Consider the following 13,099-nt stretch of genomic DNA (forward strand, 5'->3'; position numbering starts at 1 on the left):
GATACATATATAGATGAATTACAATAAACATTACTTTTAATCCCTGACAACTGACATTAGGTCAAGACTAACCCTTTACCTATGCTGTCTTTTATTTTAAAGAAGGACAATCTTATAAGTTCATAATTTACTTGCTTTATTTAAAAAAATCTTATAATTATTATATCTGTCCAATTCAAGTCACCAACCGTATTTCATCTACTAAATATGACTGAAATGAATGAGAGAAGTAGTTGTTTTTATACGCTCAAGGGAAGGTTACAATTGTGCTATTGCCCGAGGCGTGCCGAGGACAATACCCCAATTTTAACCTTCCCGAGAGCGTATAAAAACAACTATTTTTCGAATATTAAAGCAGTCATTAATACTTTTATATGCCAAAAAAAAGTCAACTTACTTTGAGAGTATAGACTAGATCTAGATTCTAGTCTAAGCAAGATATTTTTACAATTTTGGGGGGTGGGCCGGCCCTGTGGGGAATATGGAAAAAAACCTGCGCTTTCATATGACACCTCACTTATTGAGTATCACCTTCAGGATCACGACAGATAAAGGTTTGAATCTCGAATTGAAAAAAAAAACTTGACTTTTTTTGCATGGTCGCGCAATGCACGTAGACTGAATAGAGACTGCATTGCGTGCAATCTCTATGGGAAGAATTTTAGCACACAACATCGGGTGCGCGATCAGACACCCTAGACTACTAGATCTATTTTCGTCTACGTCTATGCTGGTATTCGTCAAACGTATTTTCAGCAACTAAACGAACATGTTTATGGATAATTTCACGTACCCTTTTTGTTGTTCTTGCTGTCAGCGAGTCTTGCATTTGATAAGTTGAAATCTTGGGAGAGTTTCCATTTTTGTCTTGTTTGGAATTGTCTTGTCTTGTATGAAAATACCGACCAATTCTTCCCACACGTACGGTATCCTCGATCGCTCAAACCATTTTTTAACATGTGAACCTATGGGTATTTCACCAAGACTGAACTATTTTCCCGGTAACCATGGTTACTGGGATTTTAGAACTATTATTTTAGAACTATTACATGGGTTTGGAATTTTACCGGGAATTTTACAGGAATAGTTAAACTTTATGAATGCAATTTCGACCATTCAGATGGCTGGATTTCTAAAGTGAGGTATATAATACATGATGGTATACTCACTGATGATGAGACATATCGAAGTGCATCAAATTCACCCTGTTTGTTGCCCCTTGGAACAAAACCAGCTAGAACAGAAAAGAAAACATTCATAAAAATACCCATTATTTTAGACGGCCCATAATATGGGAACTGGGGGAAATATTCATAGATACCAATGGCTACTTTTGACCTCCCATTCTGACCCTTTAACAGCTAGTTCCTGGCTGTTCAAAGACCAACTCTTAAAGAACTCTATGACAACTTACCATTGGGATGCTTTTGAACTCATGTCCGTGTCTGCTTGGTGACCCCCCCCCCCCTGAATCTCTAATGAGTTTGTAAAGACTGATTAAAGAATTGAGGACACTATTAAATATCCAACTCTGACCATCTAACAATGGCGACATTGAATGAAACCATGGAGGATATCCTACAAACTTACCACAGTGACAAGAAATGCCTTTGAACTCTATCTCCTTATTCCTACACTGTGAGCTTTGAGCTCACAATGTGACCCTCTAAAAGTCTTTAAAAGGCTGTTAGTATACCTTTAAATGTTTGAATTCCAATTCTTAAACCACAGTGACTTAGCAACTTGGTATGGGATGCCTTTAAGGTCATCACCTTTTGACCCTCTTACAGCATCAAGACTGTTGGATTAACAAGTCTTAAATGAAGTTCCATTATATGTCACTTTATTTCCTGAACAACCTTCAAATGTCTGACTACCAATTCTTAAAGAACTCTATGACAACTTACCAACTTGGCATGGGATGCCTTTGAACTCATCTCCTATTATTTTGGTGATCCCACTCTGTCCTTCTAAAAGCCTTGGCCACACCACATCAATGCCTACTCCTAGAGGACACACCACACCTGAAGAAAATATGGCCAAGAAAAGAAAAATAGAGCAAAATAAAGCACATAATAATAAAGCCCTCTCCTTTATTAAAGAGAAGTCTTCTTTTTGTTCATATACTTAGAGTAATAGAGCCTACAGAATTAGACTTCTAACCCCAGAGGAGGGGGTAAACAAACATCGTTCATGTCGTTGAGTCTAGCAGACAGAGGACCTCTTTTTGAACAGCCGGCATTTCAATATGTATTTGTTTGTTTGTTTGTTTGTTTGTTTTTATTTCTGCATTTTCAAAATAGAGCATAATCATATACATAAAGTAACAATTATTTCTTCATTTTACATAATTATAATTTGTTAAGAACATTAACTAAGATGCATACAAACACAAATATAATTTCAATGAAAAAAGATAAATTACAGAAAACACAGGAGACCGCCATCATGAGCGGGAAGCTTGAAATCGATGGCGGCCTCGAGAGAATAGCGGCAAATTCTTAAATTATACAGTACGTCCCAGAAAAAACGAAACCGAGAACTATCGATGTTTTATCATAACTTAATCACAATTATAATTAATAAATGACACATATTTGGAAAGCCTAGATAAGGGGCCTAGATCCTCCTCTTTCATTTGATGCAACTCATATGATGCATATTTCACGCATGAGTGATTAAAAGCAATTTGAAGAGAGGAAACCAAAAAGTCATTTGGCGGGCGGTATCTGAATTTCAAGGAGAAAATCAAATTTCTATAAAGTTCAATTTCTGCCCTTTCATATGACACCTCAATCAGGAAAAATGAGCCAGGAATAAACAAGTTCTGTTTGTTTAAAGTAATGCTTGCATTTCCATAATTTGATCAAACGAGTTCTTTTTCACTGACTGCCTGCCTTAGCATCAAACAGAGTTGACAAAAGATTTAACTCCGTTTCGTTGAAGATCAGCCATGCATCAGGTCTTTCGTCTTCTTTGTGCATGGCTGATCATATACAATAAGAATAACGTAGTATGGGGCAAAAGGCATTTTAACTTACTAATAATTCCAACACTTTTGGATATACACATAAATACATAATGTAAGTGATCACTCCATGTTAAATTGTCGTCAATTAATACTACCAAAAACTTTGATGTCTATTTTTGTTTAATTGCCATATTATCAATTTTAATATTAATACGGAAATTAGTTAAATGATAATTATAGTGTTTAAAGTGCATACAATGTGTTTTTCTTATGTTTAATGAGAGCTTATTACACTAAACCAGTTCGAAACTTTGCGTAATTCACACTTTAAAACATTCACTCTCTCTCTCACTCTCTAAGTGCCATATCGTTTGACTTTGGCCTAAAATGGAGCCTTGGGGAACGCCACAATTAATGGAAAGTAAATCCGAATCAAGACAGTTACAATTAACATATTGTTTTCTATTTGTTAAATAATCCTTAAGATATGAGAGGACCTGGCCCCGAATACCATAAAAAGAGAGTTTTTGGAGTAAAATATTATGATCGAGCGTATCAAACGCTTAATTACTGAGATCTAAAAAAGTACCAATCACGTGTTCTTTATTTGCTATGACATTAGTAATCTTAAGTAAGCCAAGTCAGCGGAGAGATTTTTCCTAAAACCATATTGATTTAGATTTAATATTTGGTGAGTATTAAAAAAATTGATTAACCTATTATATACAATTTTCTCTTAAACTTTAGATATACTAGGAAGAATAGATATTGGACGATAATTACTTATTTCATGCGAATCATCTTTTTTAAAGATCGGAATTGCCTTCGCTATCGTAAGTAAATCTGGAAAAACACCTTGCCATGAAGACTGATTAATAATATGGGTTAGTGGATTAGCGATAACATGTATTATTTGTTTTAAAAGTGATGTACTAATTCTATCACAACCTTGAGCTTTGGACGTTAATTTTGTTAATTTATTACGGTATTTTTTATAAGTTGTTAAATTTACATCAGTTTTGTTAAGTACATATGTTTTATACATGCGATTTTGAGTTTGTATTGTTTTCAGTATACATTTCGTTATCCAAGGATTATTTGGTTTATTATTTTTTACGTTTAACTTTCGCTAAAGGAATATTACTATCATAATAGTTTTCTAATTTATTATTAAAATTTTCATAGGCAATATTTACATCGTTATATACGTCCACCCATTCCTCTACAGCTAAATTCTGCTTTAATAATTCAATATTATGAGGGGTTTCTTTTCGATACATAATATTATTAAGTGGTTTCAATTGGGAAATTTCATGTTCACATATTACAAAAATAGGTAAATGGTTACAAACTTCTGAGCATAATAATCCTCCAGTTAATTTATTAGTAAATGCATTGGATAAAATATTATCAATAAGCGTTGAGGAGTGTACATTTATTCTAGTGGGCTTACTAATGTATGAACAAAATCCATATGAACGCATCAGATGAATAAACGTGTCAGACTTTCAACTATTATGGGGTAAAGAAAGAAAATTTACATTAAAATCACCCAGAAAATAAACATCTGTTAGGGGGTCTATAAATCAAACCAATGACACAATTTTTCAATTTATCATTATCAATTTCAATAAATAATACTTTTGTCTGTTCAAATTTAAAATCATAACGGACTCTAATTTTCAAATTATCAGCAATATAAAATGCTACCCCGCCGCCTCTCCTTCCTTCACGATCAGCCCTTATTAATGCATAATTAGGTAAATTAAATAACTGGGGAGAGTCATGATGGGGGAGAGTCATGATGTAACCAAGTTTCACTTACTCCAATTACAGAAAAATTTAAATTATTTAAAGACTGAAGGAGATTTTCAAAATATTCAGAATTTCTATTTAAACTTCTGGAGTTAATGTGTAATAAGGAGATATTATTCAAATTATCTTTAATTAATTTAATTCCAACGGTGTATAATATTTACTTTCATTTACAGAATCATGAAATGTATTATCTAATGATGTTGGGAAAGGTAAGTTAGAAGCTATCGTCTACATTAAACCATAGACCTATTACGGATGGACATTCGACGTGATCCTTTCTTTTATCCAATGAAAGTCACCGCCACAGAGTTGCGTAGTGTTGCGTACCGACTACGCCGAAGTTAAGCTGCGTACTCATGAATAAATTGATGCTTCGGCGTAGTCCCTGCGTAGGTTATGCGTAGGCTTGCGTACCTACGGCGTATAGTTCCGTACCCTGTGCGTAGGCACCGCTTACCTACGGCGTAGGCAATTGGCGTAGGGTTACGTACGCTTGCGTAGGCCTGGCGTAGGGTTGCTTACGGTTGCGTACGGTTCCTCACTGTGTGCGAAAATGCCATGTAAAAATGCAATAGACGCTCGTAGGAGCCGCGAGTATAGCCATTGGCGCTTTATAAACATATATAATACAAAAAAATATATGTTTAAAAGACATTTCAATTTATTGTATAAATGAACTGTGCAGTGTACAAAGAATTGTACATGTTATTACATGTGAACATAACTCGATCTTAGTATAATAATAACATTCTGACAAACTGTGACATCCAAGGGGCAGTGGGTCTCTTTTGCATGCGTGAAATAGGGCTGAAACGCTAATTTGCGTAAAATAGTGAGTGCAGAAAATAACATTTATAAACCTGCCATAAGTTTTAATAGTAAAAAGTGGCATTTGGTACTCGTTATTGACCGTTAAATTTTCAGTTTTTTTGGTAGGTATTAGCAACTGCTGAGGTTATTTTGCAGTAATGTTAATTTGTTCAAGATTTTATTTTCCAAAAAATGCAGACATTTTTGTTGATGTACTACATTATTGTACCATGTATCATTCAAAAGGGTAATATATGAACTTTCTTTTGATGAACATTGCAAGGTCACGTGATGTGATTTGATACCTCAAAACGCCAACAAAAGAGAGCGCTTATTTTGATTTGTGAATAAATGTGGACAGAAGTCTGATATTTGTTGACCATATCCCTTTTTTTCACTCATTTGTAAAATATCATTCCATAACAGTTTCCTGAAAGTTTGAAGACGATATCTGTTGTCCTTGGTCCGTAGCGTATTTGTGTGTGACAATGTAATGATATAAATGTTAGTCATTTATTAGATTTAAAGAAATACTTCTGACATACACACTCACTCAGTCTCACTAACAGAGTGAGACAAAATTATTTCTTTGCTCATTTCAATTAAACAAAATTATATTACAAACATACAAACAGGACCACAAACGTACACACAAGCAAACAAACCGACACAAATACATACAGATTTTCACAAAACATAATAAATTTTTCGCATGAGGCATCAGTTTATGAATCTTATCTCTGTTTATCATATCAACAGCCTGAGATGTTAATTATCACAAATTGAATAAACCATAACAAAACAAAACATGTCAGTCTGAAATACCTTGTAGTAGTACAAACAGAATTACAAGCAAGAATGATCAATGATCAACACCTGCCAAGTTTACATCCAGGTATATACCAAACAAAATCTTTATACCATACGTTTTTAATGCTTCGTCGGACTGGCGTAGGGTAGCGTATTGTTGCGTAGGCTTGGCGTACATTTGCGTAGACTTGGCGTACAGTTGCGTAGGCTTAGCGTACAGTTGCGTAGTAAAGTCTACGCCGAAGGTACGCGAAAAAAATTAAACATGTTTAATTTTTTGCGTTCATCTCGCTTACCCATTCGCGTCCCTCCGCGTACAGTTGCGTAGGGTTGCATACGATCGGCGTAGGGTTGCGTACGATCGGCGTAGTCGCTACGCAACTCTACGCAACTCTACGCAACTCTACGCAAGGCCCGGTGTGAAAGTCTTCAATAAAAACATCCCCAATGGGGAGCAGTAAAGTTGAAAAGCAGACGATTTTGGTGATTTGAAATTTATTATTTCTGATTTGCACACTTTTACACGAACCAATGACCTTATAAAACAATTAGAAGGTCATGATCTTTATAAGCCCTGTGAGTTGTAATTCCGGAATATTATGAGGAAATTGGGGAAAATGGGATTTTAAATCACAAACAATCCAAAAAAAATCTGGTAATATCAACATGTTTTTTAAAAATAGAACACGGTACACATCTCTTTCTAAACAGTGCTATTTAATCATGTCAATGTAGCGTAATAATTTGTGTTGTTTTAGTTTACTTTATTTTAGTTAAGAAAGTTATATTTTTGTGATAGTAATACATGTATGTACAGCACCATGAGCGTCAGAGCCTGGCGGATACCGGCGCTATATAAATATCCATATTATTATTATTATTACACGGAACAACAATTTCCAATTATTAACCAGAACTGCACATCGGTTTCCCATGAATTAAGCGATTTATTATCTTCTGCGCATGTAGATTAACATGTTTAAAATCACTATCTTGATTCTGTCCCGGCTTATTGGCGGTGACCATCATGAGATCAAATTGAAGAAACATGTACGGAATATTATTGAGACGACATTGACGGAGACAATCGTACTGAATTCGTTAAGAAAATGAATGTCCATTCGTAATAGGTCTATGATTAAACAAAGGGGTAAAGGTTATATTCATGTTGGTGAGTGCATGTGCACATGCGTGCGTGTGAATTACATTGTTCAGGTGCTGGTGCATATACAAAATACAAATCTTCAAAGCATTAACCAAAACTTCTAGCAAATATAGGGAAATGATCTGATATATCGGCCACAATTATACCAGCAGTGGGAATAGGGTGCAAATTGGTGAAAATATTGTCAATGAAGGTTTGTGAGTTTTCTGCTACTCTAGTTGGCTTATTAATCAGAGGAATCAAAGAGAATGTACTTAAAATATCAACAAAATGATTAACAGAGTTATCGCGATCATAACAACATAAATTTATATTAAAATCACCCATAATGATTATTATTATTTTTATTTCTGAATAATGGGCTTCAAAGAGTGTTAGACAATTCTTCAATAAATTCATTCACATCATAATTTGGTGGCCTAAAGACTACTCCCATTAACAAGTTTTTTTTTCTCCAGGAATTATAATCTCAACAAAAGAGATTATAATGAATCATTCATAATGTACAATTCTGCTTTTGTATGGCACTCAAATGAAATGGGAATATACATTGCTACACCACCACCGGATCTGCTTTGTCGATCATTAGTGACTAGCTCATACATGTACCTAGAAACATCGTACATGGCAGTTGGATGACTAGAAAACCAAGTTTCAGTGATTCCAATTATTAAGTACTTATCCTGAAAAGTGTCCAAAAACAAGGACAGCCTGTCAAAATTTGCATTCATGCTACGCATATTAAAGTGCAAACAGGACGTTTCATTGACAAGACAGTTTCTAAATGTTCAGAAAATTGTTTTTCAGTAAAATATTTTGAGTCGTACCCTGTAGTTTCAATCTCGTCATTCAACATATATTCAAAATATGTTGCATTCATATTCAACTCTGCAACAATATTCTCATCAGACTGAGTGTGGCTCAATTGAGTAGCATTAACTCGAGGCATCATAACCTTGACTACTGTGGTTATAAACTTATAAAGTAAGTAACTGGATATAGCATAGCACATAAGGGCAAAAAAAGACATACACACAATTGATTGAGATGTTAAAAGCCATCCTTTCCGCACGGCCAAGCCTCACGTATACAACAATGTGATGTGTTAACATGTTTACAAACTTCTTCAAAATGAACAAGGAAAAAAACTCATTTACAGATGTTAAAATCTAACAAACAACACACGTGGGTTGCTTCTGGGGCCCAGAATCAACCAAAGAAAAATTATGATTTTCTCTAGCGTAAATATACATGTAGAAGTCTACAGACTATTTAACATACATTCTTTATGACTCACATCACTCACATGTGAAGAAATCGGATTGGTCGTTTTACTCACTGGTTAAATATCCAACCAAGTAGAAAAAGAGGTTAAAGAAGTACCTGGAAAATGCAAAGGAATGCTATGAATTAGATGCAAAGAAATAAAACAATAAAGTTGAGATCACAGATAACATAGTCAAGCCTTATGAATCATCGCGCTCATGAAATGACTGTCGTGCCATTAAGATGCATGGGCAAGATCAGTGACAGCTTGATAGAAAACAGCGGGGGCGCCCCCTCGAGAACGCCACTTCCCTGCAGAAAATTGAAGGAATGTCCCAGCGCGATATGCATCTGAAACTTCCTTCTTCCACTTATTTTTCTCATCCCTGTCCTGTTTTGTGTAGTCATCGACGATGTAGAAGGGAGCATCCTTTAGCTTCTGGCGCTTGAGAGACATGATGTGCCGTTTGTCCTGATAAGACAGCAACTTGAATAGCATGTGTCTCGGCCTCCCTTCAATTGGTTTCCCATCTCTGTGTGCACGCGGATTTTGGATCCCGAAGTGCTGTACCAGCAAAGTGGCAACTTTCTTATCAGGCTTTTCTCCAGACTTCAAGCAGTACAGAGTGCAGCAGCACGTTTGCTTACTGGGTTGAAGAAACATGATCACATCTCTCCTGTTCTGGCTGAGCTACATTGGCTTCCTGTCAAGAGCAGAATTGAATTCAAGGTCCCGCTGCTCACATTTAAGGCAATTCATGGTCAGACCCCAGGATATGTGTCATCTTTAATCGAGCGGCGTCATCTTCGCCCTGGACTTCGCTCATCTGGCCTTACTCTCCAGATGCCCATTACTCATCTCAAGGGATATGGAGACCGAGCATTTTTCTCTCTTGCTCCTCGCCTGTGGAATTCCCTCCCATCATCTATTCGCAAAATCGACAACCTTGACCACTTCAAAGCTTCACTCAAAACTCACATCTTCCTTCAGACATTTAAATGCTAACTTTATTGGAGGAGCTCGCGCCTTTGAATGTTTTTTGAAACAGATAAATGGCGCCATACAAATGCTGTGAATCATCATCATCATCATTATCCTCCGCCAGGCCGACGAGCCTTAGGTTATTTCTCCTTGAAAATCTTTCAAGCTTGTTTTCTGCCTCCTCGGCTTTGTGGATTTCGACATGGAGATTTCAAGTTTCTTCTCCATAGAATTGAACTTCTGCTCAAGAGGCTGAACACATTGCTCAAGATCAGTTGTGCGGGTGGCTTGAAATTCGAGGGCAGACTCGAAACCATCCAACTTAGATTGGATGTTAGTTATGCCCGATGACCGGGGTAATAATATGATTGCAGGGCCCCCAGGGAAAACAGTATAAATACTGATGAGGCTACCCTGGGTAAACAGGACATATTATTATTATTATTATTATTATGCCCCGACGCACGAACTGCTCAAAATCAGAGCCCGTGGCACGGGCATCTGAGTTGCAAGGCACCGGCTGCGGCAATCCATCGCACAGCTCAGCTTGCGCTGGTACATGCACGGACGAATCCGGGCTAAAGACGACTCGGACCAAAGACAACTCGGCCCGTCTGCAAAAACGGTCAGTTTTTGTCATTCTACCCTAACCCTAACCCTTATTGTAAACCTAACCCTAACCCTAAACCTAACCCTAACCCTACACCTGCAAAATCTGACCGTTTTTGTAGCAGGGCCGAGTTGTCTTTGGTCCGAGTAAGCCCGACTCCGCACGGACACAGATGCAGACTTACCGGCAGCCGAGTCGCGTGGCTTTAATTGGCTATTTCTAGACATGATGAGAATTATGAATACTTTCTCCTGGCAGAAATCTCACATTATAAACAGCTGATCACTGCACCAAAATGTTCTTCTCCATACATAGCTAGTAAGATTAAATTAAGTTGATTGAGGAGAAATCGAATCTAAGTCCATGAAACAAACGAACATTTCTGGAGCCCCAGTAACTCCAGGAAGCGCAATTTTTTTTACACGCTAGCCTGACCATTTCTATGATAAATACTGCGGAAACGACTAATATTAGAGTCTAGCAGCCTACATACGAGGTGCATCATACACAATGTACATCATGCATGACAATCATCAGATGAAGACCTACCTGGCCCTTGTAAATGAGACGGCCATTGCATCCATCGGGCGATGGAATTTAAAAGCTTAATTTAATTTAATTTAATTTAGGAACTTTACTTTAATCTTGATCTAAGAAGAAACGAACGAACGGCTAGCGAGCAACCAAGTCCACTAACTGCGTGCATATAGTATTATGTAGGCTTTCCCAACCAGCGCACTTTTACGAGTATTAATTACGGCAAAACTGGCCAGGCTAGCGTGTAGAAAAAATATTCGCCTCCAGGAAGCTCGCATCAGCGTCGAAGCTTCCTGGAGTTAGAGCCCCAGCAGCGCAACACACGTCAACCCGCGGCCATCTTTCTTTCTTTTTAAATATTCTTACCTACTCCAGTGACCACAACTCTTCTGCGACTCAGAGTACATACAGAGGTAGAAATACTCCTTTCGTGGATTCGCAATAGTGTTCTAACGTTTAATTTCTTAATTATTTTCACACTATATGCCATTATTGAGCATTTTCAAGGATACGTTAGGAGAAATTGGCGAGTTTTCCCAGCAGAATATGATTGGTGTACTAGACAACAGAAATAAAAAACGGAAAAATAAATTGTACACGTACGTACGTACGAACCAAGCCCATAGAACACAGTTCTGTGGGGCTTATATCGAAAGGGTGTGTTGCACGGGTGCGTCGGTTGGAGCACACCTACAGGACTATAATGAATATTCATATCGTGACGTCGCTTCATGTGTACAAATTTCATCTGTAATCGCATTAAAATATATCCTCAGAGAAATTATTGATGTTGACATATTATTTCTGACTCATTTTCATCATTTTGTGTCAGTTTATATAAATCGCCTTCTAGATGTGCTCCATCGGGTAACCTGACACACGCTCCGCCGACGATTGCTCCGCCGACATTTACTCCGCAAAACGCGACAATTGCTCCGCGACATTTGCTCCGCGACATTTGCTCCGCCGACAATTGCTCCGCCGACATTTGCTCCGCCGACATATGCTCCGCCGACATTTGCTCCGCCGACATTTGCTCCGCCGACAATTACTCCGCCGACAATTGCTCCGCCGACATTTGCTCCACTGACAATTGCTCCGCCGACAATTGCTCCGCAAAACGCGACAATTGCTCCGGTGACAAATTCTCCTCGAACGACAGTTGCTCCGCCGACATTTGCTTCGCCGACAATTGCTCCGCCGACAATTGCTCCGCAAAACGCGATAATTGCTCCGGTGACATTTGCTCCGCCGACAATTGCTCCAGCGACACTTGCTCCGGTGACAATGTTGATGATAATAATAATAACTAGATTTGTAATACTTGTTTTGAACAAGTATAGGTGGGCTGGTCTAACTAAAATTTGAGACAAAATAAAGGGCAAATTTAAGATAGCTTATTGTCTCAGCTACAACATACTCGAAGTTCAGCGTAAACGGAGCTAAAACGACGGAGATATTGCTCGCGAAAGACGGGAATGAAGAATCCAGTTTTGAAAAAAGTCATGTCCCATAGAGAATACACGCAAAAAGTGAAAAATTGATATTCCTCCTTTAATCGCAAAAATACGCCATGATGCTTTTGTCAAAATGAAAAATTGTGAAGACTGCATTCGTAGAAGATTGTCCCAGCTAGAACATATCAAAATTGAAGAGAAAATTGATCAATATTTACAGAGATACAATCAATTTTCAAAAAATATGCTGACGTCATAATATGCAAATTGAAATTATGAGTTCGGAGGCCATTATGATGACGTCGTGAGTTAATTGAGGGTCAAATGAGACATGAAATCATATCTCCGATTCATACTCTATGAACATATGAAAAAAATAGGGGTCACCTTACATTTTAAAGAGCTACAATGGATTTTGTATCGACATGATTTTTTCCCTTATATGCTATGTATTACAAGACCTCGCACGCACGGACATGTATCTTAAACGGACCCTCACTCCGTTATTAATGGTCAGAAAAAGGTGAAGAAGGTATCAAAATGCTTGAAAAAATGTGCTAAATATGATGACGAAGAAATTTGGCGATTCTATTTTGCAAATTGTCAGAACGCGCGAAAACGCGCGCGCATGCGCGTGTGCAAGATTTTTAAAAAATGCTTTAAATGGCCTAAA

At 37.4% G+C, this 13,099-nt stretch overlaps 1 protein-coding gene across 1 annotated transcript in view; it reads right to left on the reverse strand.

Annotated features, from left to right (window-relative positions):
- Nucleotides 1-11,653, reverse strand: part of LOC577252 (3-oxoacyl-[acyl-carrier-protein] synthase, mitochondrial) — a 29,441-nt gene extending 17,788 nt beyond the window's left edge. The window contains exons 1-3 of the mRNA XM_030974636.1: nt 11,336-11,653; nt 1,908-2,024; nt 1,170-1,234 (exon numbers count right to left, since the gene is read on the reverse strand). Coding sequence (XP_030830496.1) covers nt 1,170-1,234; nt 1,908-2,024; nt 11,336-11,459 — 306 coding nt within the window. The 5' untranslated portion in view covers nt 11,460-11,653. The remainder of the gene's footprint in view (nt 1-1,169; nt 1,235-1,907; nt 2,025-11,335) is intronic.
- Between the last annotated feature and the right edge of the window lie 1,446 nt (nt 11,654-13,099).

This window comes from Strongylocentrotus purpuratus, unplaced genomic scaffold (assembly GCF_000002235.5).
Source record: "Strongylocentrotus purpuratus isolate Spur 01 unplaced genomic scaffold, Spur_5.0 spur5_scaffold_7, whole genome shotgun sequence".
Classification (NCBI taxonomy): Eukaryota; Metazoa; Echinodermata; class Echinoidea; order Camarodonta; family Strongylocentrotidae; genus Strongylocentrotus; species Strongylocentrotus purpuratus.